The sequence below is a fragment of the Nyctibius grandis genome, chromosome 18 (genome assembly GCF_013368605.1).
Source record: "Nyctibius grandis isolate bNycGra1 chromosome 18, bNycGra1.pri, whole genome shotgun sequence".
NCBI classification, from domain to species: domain Eukaryota; kingdom Metazoa; phylum Chordata; class Aves; order Nyctibiiformes; family Nyctibiidae; genus Nyctibius; species Nyctibius grandis.
The window spans coordinates 11,629,591-11,648,108 of NC_090675.1; the positions used below are offsets into that span (position 1 = coordinate 11,629,591).

General features: G+C 44.5%; 1 protein-coding gene across 1 annotated transcript in view; it reads left to right on the forward strand.

The window, feature by feature from the left end:
- The first annotated feature begins 2,509 nt into the window (after positions 1–2,509).
- PITPNM3 (PITPNM family member 3) overlaps positions 2,510–18,518 on the forward strand; it is a 64,496-nt gene continuing 48,487 nt past the window's right edge. Inside the window, exons 1-3 of the mRNA XM_068415616.1 lie at positions 2,510–2,531; positions 11,620–11,715; positions 15,933–16,040. Coding sequence (XP_068271717.1) covers positions 2,510–2,531; positions 11,620–11,715; positions 15,933–16,040 — 226 coding nt within the window. The remainder of the gene's footprint in view (positions 2,532–11,619; positions 11,716–15,932; positions 16,041–18,518) is intronic.

Here is an 18,518-nt window from a genome sequence, read left to right on the forward strand (position 1 = left end):
CTAGTGGGTGGCTGACGTGCAACCCTTGGCTGTGAGCTGCTTTACTGCCTGCTGATTTCTTTGACTCAGTGTGGTGTCTGCTCCTTAGGGCTGCCTCTCAAATTCTGTGGTGACTTCAGGGAGGATATAGGAACTGAGCTTAAAGGGTTATCCTGACTTCATTGCACCCTCTTCATCAGCTGCTTTCCTTGAGTCCCACAGTGCTGTAACACTGAAGCCCCACAACTGCTGAAGGAACTGCACTCAGCATCACCCCTTCTTGAAATAAGCAATTATCTTCTGACTTTGGACAAACAATGTTGGCTCTAGAGGACAGATCTCCCATTTCCCTTACTTCCTCAGCAGTCTCCTGGTTTGTGAACCCAGGGTGAACCTAGTGTCAGCAGGCACAGCTCTATAGCAGCCAGGCTTGAATTCAGTCCTATGTAGATTTCAGAGATACTCCACTGGCGTAACAGGAAGCAAAGCTGAATGCAATGCACATTTGCCCTTGGTGAATAGCAGGGAGAAGATAATTGCTGTTTGTCCATCACTTCCTTGCATGCTGTTGTCATGACACCCTTTACAGTAAACTGAAAATGGGTTTGTCATACATTTGATAGCTGTGGATAATCCTGCATTTTCAACTACTTGTTAAAACTATGTTTTAGTCCCATCATCTGTCTTTTGTTCTGTTTCCTACTCCAACTCATACTGAGTTAACATCCAATTAAAATAGGTTGTTTTATCCCATTGATTAGCGACCTGCTCTTTCCCAGAAGTGATGGTGGCAGGTCACATCTGTACAAGACAGGAGCTGTTTGGAAGGTGCTGCAACTTTCAGAGTAGGAAGCAGCACAGACTAGGGAAGACACTACTGTCCGAACATATCTCTGCCTTTCATTTTCTCCTGAGCCAGCACAGCCTTTCTCTAGGATTGCTTTATTTGGTGGCTTAGTAACACTGTAGCATCTTTGGGAAAGCAACCATGTGGTCAAATACTTTAAATGGGAACTTCAAGTGAAACAGTAGAGACAATGTGTCTCAAGGCCAAATTTTCCAGCACGTAGCACTGTCACCCATAGCTGGGGGAAGGTGAACTATAGTTTAGTTGTTGCTGGCTCTGGGGGTGAGAACTGCTGGGAGTTGGCGCTATTCCACTTGAGCCTCAAACCAACCCACTTAACTCACTCTGTTCTCTGGGGTATTTGCTGTGGCTTCTTGAATGAACTGCTTAGCAACACCCAGAGCAAATCATGTGTTTATTTTTATACCTACACCAAGTTGGTATTGGCACAGAGCCTGTAAGTTGCTTTAGGACTTGGTTGCATTGTGTTTGCTTGGCTCTTTAATTGTATGCTTCCTTGGGCAAAACTTGTTTACTGCGCTTTACTTGGTGTTCTGACATGCTGTAAATAAAATAAGGCCTCATAGGCTCTCTGCCTGCCTCCTCCCTTTGTTCCCACAAAATGGGCTACCACTTAAGATGTTTCTTAAGGTGAGTTTCTCCCAATTCTTGGGAGATCTGGAGATGCTGGCTACTCTACTTTCTTCCTTGGCGGTGTGAGAGAAATGCTGCTAGTGAGGCTCTTGAAGAGGTAGGAAGCAAGTCTTGCCCGGAAAGTTCCCTACTTCAACTCTCCCAGCAGACTGTAAGCTGCTTGCCTACTGCCGACTTGAAAGGCAGTGCGTTGCAGCAGTTCAGCCACTGCATTGACACAGGACTTGGCAATGGCCAAAGGATTTTTGCTGTTAAAATCCAGAGGAACCACTTGTAGGAACAGTTTGCACGGGCAGTGCTGCTGCAGGGGCTGAGCCGTGTGCCCTCTGGCACCCCGGGCCAGGGCAGCAGGCCAGCGCCAACTCACTGGAGCCGGGCGCGGTGCGGCGCAGCAGGGGGGCGGCAGACCCCACCCCCTTTCCTCTCCTGACCACCCCGCGCCCGCGGCTCCGAGGAGCACCACGACGGCAAGGGAGCCCCGACCCCTCCCCGGCGGGCGCGCCGTGGGGGCTACCGGGCAAGACGAGCCGGCCACAGCCCTGAAGGGCCTCCGCTGTGGGCCCTGCCGCCCGCAGGAGCGGGTGGTCCCGGCCTGTGCCTCGCACCGGCGCGGGTCCCTGTCGGCAGCGGCGAGGCCGGGCGAGACGAGGCAAGCCCTGCGGGCGGATCTGTGCGCCCCTCCCCGCACCGCAGGACTGCTCGGACCACAACAGCCGCTCTCTCCAGGCCGTTTGTGAGCAGCCGCATCCCCACACTGGCCCGGCCCGGCCCACGCTCTCAGCGGAGCCGCTCGCTGCGCCTTTAGCGACGGCGGCTGCGCCGCGGCGGGCGGGCTGCGCGGCGGGACTGAGCGGCGCGGCGGCGTCTCCCGGCCGCGTCTTTCAGCGCCGCAGGCGAGTGGGCGGTGCGGGGCCTCCGCCGGGGGCACATGGGGTGGCGGAGCGCGGGGTGCCGGCGCGCCGGGAGGGTCCCGCGGGCGAGCACCTGACGCGGCTGGAGACGGCTTGGCTGCGAGCGGGCAGCACTGAAATGGCGAAAGCTCCGCGGTCAGGTGAGTGCGGAGCCCGCGCGGCGGCATGGGGCAGCCCTGAGGGAGCGCGGGGCGGGGCGGGGGCAGCCCTGAGGGGAGCGTGAGGCAGCCCTGAGGGAGTGCGGGGCCGCGGGCCGTGGGGCGGGAGCAGCCCTGAGGGGAGCGCGGGGCAGGGCGGGGGCAGCCGTGAGGGAGCGCGGGGCGGGGCGGGGGCAGCCGTGAGGGAGCGCGGGGCAGGGCGGGGGCAGCCGTGAGGGAGCGCGGGGCCCCGCGCGGCGGGACGTGAGGCTCCAGCGCGCTCCCGCCCACCGGCGGCCTCGCGGGCAGTCCCGGCTCCGTGCCCGCCTCGCCGGGCGGGCCCCGCCGCCGGCCCGCCGGAACGGTAAACGCAAACTTCTGTGAGCGAGACACAGGTGCGTTTGTCTTTCACGTTTTTCCGAGCGGGTCCTCTCTGCCTTCGGCGCCCGCATCCGCCGGTGCCGCTGGTCACGGCAGTGCCGTGCGGGGCTGCCGGTGCATCGCGGGCGTCCGCCCCGGTCGCCGCTGTCGGGCCGCCTCCTGGCTCTCCTCCCCGGTACCGGGCAGGGAGGGGTCTCTCCCGGCTCGGGGGAGCTCTGTGGCTGCCGCCTGGTCAGGAGAAACAGAGTGGGACGCAGCAGCCGTGGGCTCCTCTGGAAATGATAAGGGTGTGCTCGTTGGGTAGGACTTGCTGAAAGGCAAAGGCGAATGCAGTCTCTCCTGCGTCGTGCAGGTTCACATGTTTGAACTCGTGCTTCCTCGAGCCTGAGTGATTTGGCGGTCGGTCGACTGGGGCTGGGGGTACTCGGCAGCAAAGCCCTGATGCCCCACGCATGGTGGCAGTGGCAGCCCCGCAGCAGCTGGCATACGCTCTGTGTGCATGAATGACCGGTGCCAGCTAGCAGAACGGATGAGAAACCTCTTGCTGTTGCAGAAGTGGTTTTTTTCTAGGTTGCACACAGAGCCCATTGCTTCTGAAGGTGAAGGCCTAACTGTGCTATGACTGAATGCCTGCTGGTCTGTATGTGAAACTTGCCTGGTGTTTGGTGCTGGTTTGTGGCACAGCTTTGCAGCAGCATGGTAATATTAAAGCTAAACCCAAAGTTTTTGCCCAGCAGTGTTTATTTTTTTTATTATTCCCCCAAAATATGCATGGATTTGTGGCAGACCAGAGACATAGCACTCAGGAACATGAGAGTATCAATAATTTCAGAAGATGTAAATATAGTATTGAACTAAATGGTTGTTTTCTATCTTTGGAAGGTGAAGGAATAAATGGGGAAAAAGTCTCATTGTTTTTTCCTTGCTGTTGGTTTGCAGACCTTTTAACTTTCATAGGAAAATAAGGGAGCATTGGTTTCAATTTCAGTAGTACTTGAGTAATGTAGCCTGCATACATAGCTTGCTTGTTCAAACCCAGCTTTGCACAGGAATTTTAAAGGCTGGTACTTCTCTTGGCTGTGATTCCACTCACTTCAGGAGACAAAATATGACTTGATGTTGGCTTTATGATGTTGTCACTACTTATTGTAAAGAAAAGCAAGAATTGACCATTCGCAGAGGAGCTCTGGCAGAACATATCTGGGTTAGGAGCAGGGGAAATGTGCTGCTTTTGTAAATTGAACCTACTGAGTTTATCAACGTGAACTGGAATATGCACAAATATAGAAATGTTGTGGCTATTCTGCTTGTATGTACCCTGCCTTGCAGCCCCTGCCAGTGCTATAGACTTACCACAAAGACAGACCATCATTCTAGTAGCCGTGAAATGTGCTGCTTGATCACTGTTGAATGACGTGTGCTTATAAAGGGCTTTTAGAGGTGGTTGACTTGACTTGTTTGATTAGCCAGATCTCACCTAGTGGTTTCCAGATCTGAAGCGCTTCAAATAGTCCCTGCGCAGAAATGCTTGGACATTTGCAGGACTGTAGGTTGCAAAACCACGTAGCAGCAACTGCAGATCACTACCTGACATGTCCCTGTGGGGGTGGTGTGGTATCTGCTCTTCATCTCCTACTTCATTTTTTAACAGGCAGCAGTGACTCAAAAATGCCAAATCCTCCTCAGGAAGCCAAAATCTCTGCACTGTGAAAGTAGAGTCTTTCTGATGTGGTGCAGGCAGTCCACCTACAGTCGTTGCAGGAAAAGGTTAGAGAATATGCATATCTTCTCTGGTTTTGGGGAGTGAGTTTGGAGGAGGTGATGATAACTGCTGAGAGGGAGGGTGAAGTTAATTTCTGCTGTGGGGAAGCTGGCACCTAAAGCATCAAGAAACGGCTCTAAGAGATGTACCACATTGACAGCAAAGCTTGATCTCACATTTGGAGCCTGAACAGCCATGTTAAACCAGTAATCTCATGAGGTGCAAGACTGGAAATGTTACTGGTACCTTAAAATAGGGGCTTAAAGGCCTGCATGGCTTAGTTTCTCGATTTGTTTCCTGTACTCAATAAGTGAATATATGCCTGTCCTTATCATCTGCTGCAGAACTGCCAGTTGAAGGATGTACAGAGTAGGTAACCAGGGACTTGTCATTGCTGAATTGCTGTGAGATGAAAGACACTGAGTGAGGAATGGGGAGGGGAGTTGGTTACATTGGATACTTCTGACCATGGTGGTGTCTGGACTGTTCCTTTGTTCAGCTCTTTCACTTGACTTCTTGACAAGGGAACCTGCATTTTGTGTGGACTTTCTTCTGCCTTTAAACGTCTCTCTGGCTTTGTCAACTGTGCTCTTTGCTCTCCTTTTGATTTTTATTTAGGGACTGATGCAGCCACAATGAGAATAAAGGGACCTCCTGACCCTTTCCCCTTTCTAGCCTTTCCCTGTATCTGCTCGATCTTGCTGATTGTCTTCAAGCTACTTCTCCTCTCCGCTTCCTGTGCCAAGCTGCTTTCTTTCCAAAACTGACCATTTTTTTCTTCCCTTAATGCCTCCCTTCACTTCTCAATTTTTCCTTTGTACCTGTCAATCCTTTTTCCCCTTCTTAGAAATCCTGTCTCAGTACACTGCCTCTGTCAGCCCAGGACTGCTCTCAGAGGGAGTATTGTAACATCTCTTCTCTGGCCTGCAGCTTTTCTGGTAAACTTAGTGACTTTGTTCACTCTAAGACCCTGCTTGCTTTATTGCCCTTTCAGGATTACCTTTCTTGCCTTTTCTCCCACTCATATGCTCCTGACTACTTGTCTTTCATCTCGCTGACTCTTAAACCAGGATCTTTCTCCTAGTGCTTGTCCTCAAAGCTCCCACTTCTGTCCCTTTTAATTCTTCCTCCTGTCCTTTTTCTGAAGTGCCAGCAATGCTTCCAAGTCTGCAGTTCACAAGACTGTAAGCGTACACAGATTTCAGCAGGGCAGGACTCAGCCTGCACTGCAGGTTCGTGAATGGAAGGTATGGTTTGATGATGTGGTGGCTTGCTGCCAACAGTAAGAGGAATCTTGTGTGTTTCCACCTCTTTCCCATGCCAGCTCCCAAGCTTCTGGGAACCAAACAGGTGGAAAACTTCATTATCTTAAATTTTTAGAAATTTTGTTTTCTGCTGGTTTTGCAGTCTTTACCAGCTCAACTGCTGGGTCAGGTGACCGCCCTCCCTGGTGGGAAGAAGGAAACGGGATCACATCCCTCATAAGCAGCTACCAGTTAGGCTGGTTGGACTCCTCCCTGCCCTGCATTGGCCTCCTGCTCCTTTATTTGCCTCCCCTCTCTGGCTCTATTCACCCCACCGCTGCCTTGGTCTGCCACTCTTTTATTTTCCTCCCCCTCTCTCCTTTGGGGCTCCCCCTTCCCCAGTCTGGCTTCCCATTTTCCTCTGGCCTCACGCACTCTGCCCCTTGGCCTCCCGTTCCCCGTCAGCCTCCTCTGCCAGCCAGCCACCCCCTGTCCTGGTGGCCTTGTGCGTGCCCTCCCCCTTGGCCTTTGGCCTCCTCTTGTCTCCCATTCAGCCCACCCGTCCCCCTTCTCACTCTCGGTCTCTCCCATCAGGTTCTCTCTCTTTTCCTCCTTCTCCACCTCTCTGGCCTCCCACTTTCCCCTCTGAGAGCTCTCCCCCTTGGCCTTCCACTTTTTTCTTCCCTGTCCCCCTTGGCCTTGTGTACTTGCTCCCTCTGGCCTCCCTCTTGCCTCCCACTTATTTTTCTCCCTCTCCCCCTCTGCCCTCCTCCTCTCTCCCTTTGGCTTCACACTTCTGTAGGCCTCCAACTCCTTCCCCTCAGCCCCTTCCACTTGCAGTGGATTTAATTTCAATTTCAACTGACTTCATTTCAGTTCCAGCCTCTGCTGTGACTTTGGATGAATTCTGTGTGGCCCTGCTAACAATAATGGCATATATGGTCCTTCTTTTCTGGTGGTCTGTGCACAGATGAGGGCTTACTCTGACCATACTTTAGTTTTCACTCTGGAATAATTGGAGGGGAGGATCAGCATCTCCCTCTGTCTTGCCTGAGCTCCTGAGCCTGAGGAGTGCCTCCAGTAGTTAAATTCATATCTTTTTCAAGTACATCTTCAGCTTTACGTTTGCCAAGGAAGAAATAAAACATAACTAGAAAATAACAGTGGGTAATTTTGGCGTCCAGTAAGACTTAACTGTGTAGTCACTAGGTAACACTGTGTGGGTAGCTCAGTTAAATCACTTAATGGGTAGGCAGGAAGCATCTGAAACTAGCAGAACAGAAAGAAGCATTATTATGCAACAGCAGTCAATGGCAACAGCAAAGGTCATTCCTTCTACCTAGCATCTCTTTCCAAATGAAAAAGTGAGTTGTGCTTTTTAAATTTTATTAGGAAAACCTTCCCTGAATTCAAAATGGTCACAGTTCTGAAACAAGTTTTGACAAGTGGAAATGTTTTAATCTGTGCAACAGTCTATTTTTGATGATTTTTTTAATTGAGATTAATTCAGTCTTGAATACTTTGCTATGTAAAAGACTGAGTTTTCAGTAGCTATGAGAACATTGTGTGCTATTTTGTCTCTGCTAACTAGGTTGGTGTGGTAGTAGTATTTAGGCGTGCTTTTTTTATCGTTGCCCATCTGTGGCATGAGCTTATGTCTAGGCTTGATCGGCAAATGCTTATTAACAAGCAAAAAATGTGTCAAACTGCTGGGCCTGCTGCAAAGCTTGAAATCTGTAATATTATGACAGTGACGTGAATCATATTGAATTAGTTTTTCAGGAAGGCCCACTGCTGTAATCCCATCCAATGAAAACTGCTGTTCTTATCCCAGGCTGCTTGAATGCATCTTCCTGGAAGGTCTGGTACAAGCACACCTGAGCCTGGATGGTCTGTTGGACTAGCCTGCTGCATTACTGATACTGCCAGTGCACATGAGGGGCTGGTGTGACTGGCATTCAGATCAGCTTGCTTTCTTTCGGCCTGTCCCATTTGCCTGACAAGGTCACCATTGATTCATGCATTGTTAAGGAGAAGAGGGCCTTTAGGAGGTGCTGGAGTGGTTCTTAAACTGATGCTTCTGGACTGTGCCTGCTGTTCTGCTACTCTGTCCTCTCACAAATACACTTCAGGTATAAAATCACTGCTATTTCATTCCCAGTGTTTGTGCTGATCCTGCTGGTTAAGTTCTGCTGTAGACAGTCATGACTCAAGTCATGGTTTTCTTTTTCAGCTGCAGACGGTGTTTGTAAAAGCTAATTCAAGCTGAGGAGAAGGCAGAACCAGTGAAGAAAGGTAACATGACTGTGGTTTAACAGCAGGGCTAGGCTTACTTCCCGGTGCATCTGTAAAATGACTTTTCAACTAATTAAATCCAATGGCAGAGCCCTCTATCTTGTCTGTTTTTCTACTTCCATTTCCTTAGTTCTGAGAATGTTGGCTACAGACCAGTAAGGTCACTTTAATTCCTTTTGTGTGGTTTATTTTTTTTTTTCCCTCTCATTTAGGAACACCCTCATATGACATGGAATGAAGTCCACTTATGCACTGCTTAATTTGTCACATTTCTTAAAACAGAAAAAAAAAACAACAACAAAAAAAAACCTTTGGAAAGAATTTGGGTTTATGCCTCCTGACCAGGAGAAACTAGATCTAATTATTCTGTCATATACACTTTTCAACTACTGTTGATTTTGGCAGGATAATCTGCTCATGTAACTATGAGACAATGAGCTCTGCTGGTGTTTGTGGGTGAAAGTGGAAGTGGAACTGGCCTTTCCTGTGGCTGTTCTGCTCCTTAGGTCTATGTGTGGAACATATCACAGATTGCATGGTCATAGTGGGTTTTTTCTTCTTCTTTGGATGGATAGCATTAGAAGTGGCTGATACATGAGTGGGAACTATTTCTTCTGCAGTTTGCTGGAACTATGCACAGTCACTGAACACCAGGGATGAAATTTGCCTCACATCTAAATTTGGATGACATCTACAGAGGTACAGTCTGACTTGCCCTCAAACAGAAGTACGAGTGTCACATAATAGGATGTGGAATTATTTCTCTAGCAATTCTTAGTCAAAGAAGATTGTGGATGTGCCTGGGAAGAAGATTGATTTTGTTGTTGTTGTTGTTGTTTTGTAAATGAGGGTCAGAGCAGCTGAGCGTTCCTCAGGGATTATTTTAGGTGCTCATTCAAGTGTGGCATCAGTTAGCTATTTTACTGCCTGTCGCAAGAGGATGCAACTGGTGGTGTCTGCTGCTCTCACCCTAATGGAAGCTACTGCTATACAGGATATAGGTTTCAGTTGTGATCCTTATTTATACATATTAGTGCTAAGGAAATCAATATCTAACATGAGTAAATTGGCTAATTAGCATATTATAAATCTAAAAATCTTTATTTAACTGATTCTTCTTCAACAACACTCAGAAGTCACTTTGCTTTTAATTAGTAATTTATATAATGAGACCTGCTGTGAGGTTGGGGTGTATGGTGAAGTATGGTGAGTCACAAACCCAGATCTCCCTGCCTGTGGCAGGGGGGTTGGAACTAGATGATCTTTAAGGTCCCTTCGAACCGAAACCATTCTATGATTCTATGATCTAGTCTATCCATGATGTGGAAAGTTGTTTTCTGTAAGTCCTGCAAGAGTTGTCTTAATGCAGATACGTGATAGCATCAGCCACAGAAAAATTAAAATGTGAAATGATTTAGTGCAGGGAAAATCAAGTGAGTGCTTTTCAGAGTTGCATTTTACTCGTGCATCTTATCGCCTCATCTCATGTCACCAGATCACAGGTGCAGCAAAGTACCAATGGAATTCCAGCTGTTGGTTGAGGAAAAAAAGCAAGACTTTTTACAGAAGAAAATCACTGATTGTAATCTTAGTTATAATTAATCTTAATTACAATTAATTACAATTAGTGCTAGCCTAACTAGAGAATTCAACTTCTGTGCATGGTGCTGCAAGATGGCTCTGCTTTTGTCTTCTCCCCCGCCGTTACCGTGGCTGTGCACTCAGGGCAAGCCCCCAGTCAGCTCCCTCTGTAACAGGTGAGTGTAGCAACCAGCAGTACTATGCAAAAGAAAAAAGTTTAGGTAGGAAACTTTGCTTCCGCTTCTCCTAGAAGAAAAGCACCTGTGCATTTCTGTGATCTCTCCTGCTGCCACTTGGAGATGTATCCTTGTATCCTACTGTCAGTCTGTCATGCTGCTTGAACAGCCTATGGGAACTACACGTGCTTCTAGATCAGCTATTGCGACTGACAATTAGTGATGTAGTGGGTTTCTGTTAAAGGCATTGCATTTCTTCGTGGTTTCCCCTTCTATCCTCAGAAATTGTGATACTGCACAACTGAAATGAAATATAAGTTGTTATCCTGCTTGCAAAAATTGCTGAAATCTGGCTGCTAAGAATCAGTCAACAAATCTGGTAAAGAGAAAGCTCGCTGACACAGAAACATCAAGTGTCATTACTGAGGAGTTAGCCTATATTTTGAAGTAGGGCTGGTCTTTTCATTCTCTGAAACAAAATGCTAAAATAAAATATGCAGGAGTTGACACTGTAAATCAAATCAGTGAGTCCAGGCAATGCCAGTGTCTAATGCAATCAAGAAATGTTAATAGAGTCCTATTAAGGTGGCTAATGCTAATCTGCTGGCACAGAAGGAAGCAGACTCAATAAGACTAATGTATTAGGGCGATGCAGTGCAGTCCAGCCAGCAAATAAATGTAGATGTGAAGAACTGCTGCAGTGAGCTTACGCAGACTTGTGCTGCTGACTGTGGCTATGTTTGAACAGCTTCTAAATCTAGAAGCATTCCTCATGCAATAATAATAAAACTGATGCTTCCAAGGGCTTTTCTCATAGCCAGATTTTGTGCCTGGAGATTTGGGACGCTTTTTCCTGACCTCCCTTCACAGTTAGCATCAAACTTCAAGGTCACTGGAAGCATGAGCTTTCTTTGTGGGACCAGCACTTTTACTGATTTCCAGCCAGTCTAGTGGCAGTTCATCTCCAGGGAGCTGCTGTTTTCTTTGGAGTACTTGTGAAGTCTTTTCCGTTTTATGGAGACAGCTTTTATAAACATTGTGTTAGAACCTGTACTGCCCAATGACTGTGAATGTGGTGAGGTTTTTTTGTTTTGTTTTCTATTTTATTTTTCTTTTAATTGTCACTCTAATGAGTAAGAAATGAGTTAAAAGTGTTTTATCTTCGTTTGGTGCTTTTTCAAGTGTATGGTAATGACTTTGGAAACTTATCTCAGCATGACTCATTAAAAGGAAGGCATTTTCCCTCTTCTGGCACATGCATGATACTTGACATCCCTTGACAGTAGAAGGACATGAGAATGAGTTTTTGCTCTGAGACAGAAGAATGAGGATTAATAAGATCTTTTCCAAGAGCTATCTAATGGGACCAGCTTGTAGAGTTGGCTCTTCCCAGGAGGTTATGAGCATTTTAGCTTGCTTCTTGGCAAGAAGAACTTGTTTTAGTCACTTTTGTTAGGTGGAAGCGAGAGGTGTAATTTTTGCACCATCCTGAGAACTCTGGCTCACTCTCTGTTGAGATCAAAGTACGTGTGCTGACCAAAATGATCTTCCTGAGCCATTTACACAAACTGTTTATTAATGTATTTTTTTCCTTTAAGCCTGGAGCAGAGGAGACTATTCCTTTCAGTTAATATGAGTCTCTGTATTTCCAGCTGACCCGCGCCAATTCAGTGGTGCTCAGTGGCACATGCAGAACGTCCTCAAAGACTCTGTGGAGAGCTCCGATGACGAATTCTTCGATGCGCGAGGTCAGTACATGTTTTTGTCCTCCCCTCCTTATTCTTTCCCCAATTTTGCAGCAAGTAACTAAGCTCCTTTAGGGATGAGCTGACATGCTTGTCCTCGTCAGACTGGGATCTGAAAAAACCCCATCAGATCTTCTCTCAGGGATTTCTGAATGGGCCTGAATTTATGGGAGGTGGGTGAAGTGCTGGGGTGGATGAGTGAGCGGCCATGAGCTGGATCTGGCATCAGAAGCAGCATCACTACAACAGTACAGAGCTTCATGGGGTCTCTTGGGCCCAGCTTGTTTACAGGTCAGGTAGTATATGATATTACAGTTGGAGTGCTCTTGTTAACAGTTCCTGATGAAGGCCATGAGTGTCTGTGTTACTGATGGCCAACTTTTAAAACCAATTGCCTAGATTTTCCACTCTGGCAAAACTTTCACTGAAGTGACTGGGACCTCTGCTTGTTCAAGAAGAAGCAATATCTGAATGCTTGTGGATTTAATCAGGTGCAACACTCCCTACAACATCTGATGAGACCCTGAATCTTGGCACACTCTTTAACATGCCAAGTCTTGTTCTGAAGTGGGAGTAAAGTTTGTAGATTGTGTGCATGCACACAGCCTCCTACCTACAGTGGGAGACAGGAGCTCTGTTTTTTGTTTTGTTTGCAGGAGCCAAACCTAATGCTTTGCTGACATGTTTCACTTGCTTTTTTGAAGAGAATAACCAGCAAGGGAGGATTAATTCTGCTACTACTTTGAAATCCAACAGTAGGATCTTTCATAGTGTAGGCTCTTGAGGTCAGACTGAGCTGTCTTTATGTCTTCTTGTTACCTGGAAGTCAGGAGTGAAGGGTGATGGAATAAACTTGTTGAATGTTCTTTGACTTTTGTAGCAAACTGGATTCATTAAGTACAGAGCAATCCTTATGGCTTTGAGCAACCTGATCTAGTGAAAGATGTCCCTGCCCGTGGCAGGAGTGGCTGGACTAGATGATCTTTAAAGGTCTCTTACAACACAAACAATTCTATGTTTCTATGAAAAGGAGATGGATTCCCCTCCCCCTAAATATTTGTTGAGACTTCTTTTCTAGTTTAAAGCAAACCTAATCCGAAGTGGAAAACTCAACTGTTGATATTTATCAACAGTTAAGGTACAGAGAGAAAATCCCCTCCCTTCCCAGCATTCTGTTCTTCTTGAATGAGACCTGTTTCTGAGCAAATTTGTTTTCTTCTATAGGACTGAATTGGCTTCAGTCTCATTGCCGTGTGCTGATTCGATGTCTGGAGATGCATGGTGGTATTGCAAATGGCAGTTGGTATTTTTAGGGCGGTATTTGGCATTAAATTTCTGCTGTCTTGCAGTGAACTTTGTATTTCAGCATGTTTTAATTTTCTTTGTGGGTGGAATTGTTGTGGGAATGATTGGTGACTGACTCTTGTGTTTTCATGCTGGTATAAGCTTTAGTTGAAATTCAGCATGAAGGAGTTGTTACGTCAGGAGCTTTTTATTTGCTTTAAAAATGCAGAGGGTAGGAGGCAGGCAGTGAAAATGAAACAGCTTTTGGGGGGCGGGGATCAGCTCTGTGCTCTGAATGGTTTGGAAGCTCTGAAGTGACTTCACTGATAACTCACTGATTTGTTTCTGTGAGGCTGAATTCGCAATATTATTTTCCTAAACAAGCTGTTTTTGCAGAGGCATAATTAATATTAATCAGATTATTACTGTTTATTATTCAAAGTACAGGTTTGGATCCAGGATGCCTCAACTTAAGTTCATCTGCCAGTTGCTCTGACAATGATGGTGACTGTATCTGATGGTGAACCACTTAATTTTCCATTTTCCTTCCTGTAAATTGCCTACTGTAGCTGTAAAATTAATGACAACTTTAAACTTGAAAGACAAGCTGCTTACATGCGAGTTAGATTATTTTTTTTAATTCCTGCCCCCCGCCCCCCCCCCGCCCCAGGCAACAGCCTTAATCAAACAGGGGAAGAAAATTTGAAAAAATAAAATGGAATTTGAAAACTTGGCACAAAATTCTGGCCTTGCCTAGAACACTACAAGTGTCTGTTGAAATCAGGCAGTTCTAAATGGAGATAGGTATTGGAATAATGTTTTTATGAAAGTCAAATGATTTGTATTTGGTTGATCAGATATAGCAGGATGAAACTATTTGAGGTGATTTTTTCAGGAAGTCTGGTGAAATGATTTAATAGATCCTTCTATCTCTAGAATCTGTGAAACAGGCTGTGGACTTCATGTTCTTTCAGAAACATGCTTGCATCCTCTTGATTTACCGCAGCTAGAAATGAGTCCCTGGCTGTACAAGTATGCTACAGCCACTGTGCTGAAAAAGAGATGCACATCTTCTTTCTGACAATTTGAAAGGATGTCCTATGGTAGGTTGGTTTGTTTGGATTTTTTTGTACATTCTGGGGAACAAAGTTCCCTCATTTGTTGCCTGTCAGTGGGTAAGCACACAGACACTGCAGCTGGTACCAAGATGATCCTTGCACCTAGATTTTTTTTTTTAATTGTTTTTTTCTTTCCACAGATAAATGCTTCATTATTATGGGTCTTTAACATCAGATTATGAGTGCTGTAAATTGTCATAGGTACAAAGCTGATGTGGATGTGTAACTGAGATTTTGGAGGAGAAGGCTGTGTGTGGCATATGTGTGTAGATAGAGATGTTATTTGCTTTTTTAACTATAACAATGGCAGCTAGTCATCTTGTGTTTTGGAGGCAAAACCAAAATCTCAAGGTATTTGTGTTATGTCTCATGAAAATCCATGCCCTTGAAATCCATCTTAGTCTGTGAAAGTCTGCTTACACTGAGAGAACTAGTAAACAATAAATTAATTCACCAGTACAGAAAAGCTTTCTACATTCTTGTTGATCAGGTCACCAAGCTTGGTTTGGCTTTGCTGGTCTGCTCTTTTGGGAAGGGGCTTTAGCTACAGCAGGATTGCATGCTTCTACTAAGTAGCTGAAGTGTAATGTGATAGAAGCAGTACCAAAAGGTAGGACTTAGGGGGAGATAAGATATGGTGATGACTATGAAGTGATTTAAAAGCCTTTATATAGATCCACTTTCCTCCTCCTCAGTACCAAGATCTCTCTAAATGAGAGGTACATATGAAAGAACATAAATTTTTAAATCACTTAGAGGCCCACTGCAAGACCTGGTTACAAACAAACTCACATTTGTGGTTTTGTTTGAAAATCTGGATCATTTTAGGCAGAAATGTTCTGGCCAAATTCTTCTGTGTTTACTCCCATAATAGAGCCCATCTCTACAAAAGGCAGTAAGAGAGGGCAGAATTTGACCCATTCTCTGAATCTGCCTTAACAAGTGAAGAACCATGATTATTCATTTTGCGTTTGTTTTTTTTTTTTTTCTGTGCACTCACCCTAGGTACAAAGACCATTCTGGGGTGTATACAGCCAGGCTAAAATGCTTTTAGTAAGTTTATTCAGAAAGGACTAATGCACTCTTCTTGCCAAACAGCTGTTAAATTGAAGGAAAATGTTTTTCTACAGCTTCTAGGCCTTTTTGGTTTTGGGTGTTTTTTAAGAGAGAGAGAGAAAATACCTACGGTTTGTTTTGTGCTTTCATCTTTGCCCACCCCCCTTCCTGGATGGGATCCCAATAAAAGAGACGGTTCTCTGTGCTGTCGGCTTGGTGCCATTCCATTATGTCTCTGTGGCCCTGGATGAGAATGTAAAGGTTTGTGTAGCCCAGGTAGCTTTGATAAAAGGGGAAGAAACATACTTGAAAAGCCTTAAACTGGTCCGTGTGTCCATTCTTCCCTCTGTTCTGCCTTTTGAATGTTCTGAAGGAAAAAAAAATAGTAAAAAAAAATATTAATTTTTTCCAAGAGGAGGGAAGAATTTTGACTAATTTTATTACTTGATATTAAACACTCAAAGTGATTTATTATAAACTTTGTTTTTAACTGACTGCTCAAGGTAAGAGCAAAAATTCAGGCAGTCCTCTCTTTGCCATGGTTTTCCTGCACACACTATATGAAGCATGTAGGTATGCTGAAGGGCATTATCAGTAAGCAAAAAGCTTTCCTTGAGGAGTCCTGCATATGCTAACCTGTTACATATTCCCATTAGGGATCATGATGAGTGTTTATTTCTCTCTCAATTACTAGTTATCACTCTGTCTTTCTTATCGTGTTCGTCCCTGCAATTTATTCTGTTCTCCTTTTCCCTCCTACAGAAGAGATGGTGGAAGGAAAAAGTGCCATTCTCATAGGCATGAGCCAGTGGAACTCAAACGACCTTGTTGAGCAGATAGAAACAATTGGAAAACTGGAAGAAAATCAAGGTAATGTTTAGCTTGCCTTACATATTAAATTAAAGTTAACAAGAAAATCTGACTACTGAAGCAATTGGTTATCAGATATTATGTAAATACTCAGCAGAAATACCGTTTACAGCATCCCATAGTTAAAAGATTTACATAGACATGTAAGTAGTATTTTAGTGCTGGGAAATGAATTGCAATGATCTCTTTCAGGAGGGAACAACTTCTCTGGCAGTCTAGCCAATACAAATTTATTGATTTCAGTGGGAAGTCAATGTTGGACTCCACTGAACAACTATGAGATAGATTAAAAGACTACAACTTATGTTTTGCGTGTTTCCTGTAATCAACGTATATGAGAGACTTGTTGGTCATTGTCACTGGGTTATTTTGCTCCTTAAAGTCAGCAAATCATTATTTGGAATTTTCGAGGGGATGCGTGCTTTCAGAAGTATTTGGGGCCAGTTTTAGGTAAGCATTTAGGTAACTATGTGCCACTGAAATGAGTGGGAAATGGGTACTGATACACCAGTAAGAATCTGGGACCTAGGACAAAAGCCTAAGCAGTCTTCCTTTAATTGTTACTTTGGCTCCTAAATTGCCTAGCCGTTTGAAAATTAAAATTACATATTGACTTTAGGGAGAGAGAAGAACCTAACTTCCTTATCCATCAGTGGTATGGGGCTCATGTATAATGGTGCTTGTTAATTAATCTAGCTTTTTAAAGAATTTGATGAATTTGTCCATTTTAAGAGCCTTTTCAGGAGGCTTTTCTTTATGGATTTGCTACATGTAGTCAATCCTGAAGATAGCTGTGAACAGGTCTATTTTAGTATACAGGTATATAAAAGTAATATTTATCTGAGTCACAAACTTCTTGATTACCGACCATGAGAATTATTTATTTTGATAGTATTTAAGTGACAGGTAGACACAATACAGACAGTGTATTTACAATTGTTAAATAGGTACTTAGAGAAGAAAAAACTTCTGTTTTGCATTTGCTCTTAATTATATCAAGGCCTCACTTATGTTGCTTGGTAACTTCATTTGAAGCCAGAGATTCAATGGCAATTTGTAAGAGATACTATGTGTGTTGTAAATATGCCATTTTCTCTGCTACAAATTAGCAAGAAAAATTAATAGAGTATTGCATCAAATATGAGTTAGTCTTCTAAATGACTTTCCAAGGACCAGCTATCCTTACATTCTTGCAGATATTTCTCTGTTTCTTCTAGGGCTGGCAAAGATTTAGAATGCTTATTTTCATTTTAGCACCCATTATATAAGGATGGTTTTGTTTGGCTTTTTCATAGTGCCCTTGGTGTTGGGCACTAAGGAAAGAGTTGTAAGAAACTTTTTTTAAAGGTTTCTGCTGTTAGGAAACAAGGCTGGTAAAAGGATTATTGTTTTCATTATGCAGTTGAATAGCTGCGGCAAAGAGAATGTGAGACCCAGGGTTACGTGGAAGATCTGTGCAGAAACAAACGAAGCAGTCCCCTGAGTTGTAGTCCGTCCTTCTTCATACAAAGAGTTTCTATTTTAATTTAATCTAATTCTCTGTGATGTTTTGTAAAAGAAAGAATTCTAATCCATTCTCTTCTTTTACTTCATTCCTGTTCACACACAGCAGTTAGAAGAGGCTTTAGAGCCAGTGTACGTGACTCAAACCATTTGATGAATTGACCTATGTCTAAGATGCGTCTACATTCTGATATTGCTTCACATACGCTGCAAGTGTACTATGGCTTTTAGGTCACGGTTCATTGTGTTGATTTTGACCATTCTTGAATGGAGATGTCAGGCAAGGACTGAAGTCGTTAAGAACTGGGCTAGCACAAGTCTGAGCCAATATGACGTGTACAATATCTCGTTATGCCACAATGGGATTTCACTGCTTCAGTAATGCAAAAGAAGTTGAGAGTTCTAGCTGTAAGGCACAGTGCCAGTTAGAAATTTTCCCTGATGCACCCCTGCTAAATACATTGGATTTCTAAATAGGTGAGACAATTATGTGCATTTGTCCTCTGCCACCTTATACTCTCAGATTTAGTCCTATTGATTAGCTGCTTGTTGATTTTTATTTTTTTATTTTTTTTTTTTTTTTTAGTTACTATTTTTTCTTTTTTCCTTTCATGTGCTCTTACATCTGTATCTTATCCTCATGGAATTACCTGCCAAATGCTGATAGGTTGTATTGCAGTGTTTTTAGTGCAGATAATTGTCCAATGCTTTTGTTATAGCTTAACAAGACTGTAGTCTTGTGTTACTGATTCAGCAATTTTAGAAAAGTCTGTGATTAGCAAGCATCAGATACAAATGATAAAGGCAAAGACAGAAGGAGGAGGATGTTTGAATGAAGGCTATGTTGTCTTCTGTGCCACAGTAGAAAGATATTTCAGCCTTAGCCCGATTGTTTATAGTAAAAAAATAAAAGTTCAGGTAAAGCTGGATTCTCTCTTTAAAAACATTATGTAGAAAAGAGAAAGATGTCCTATA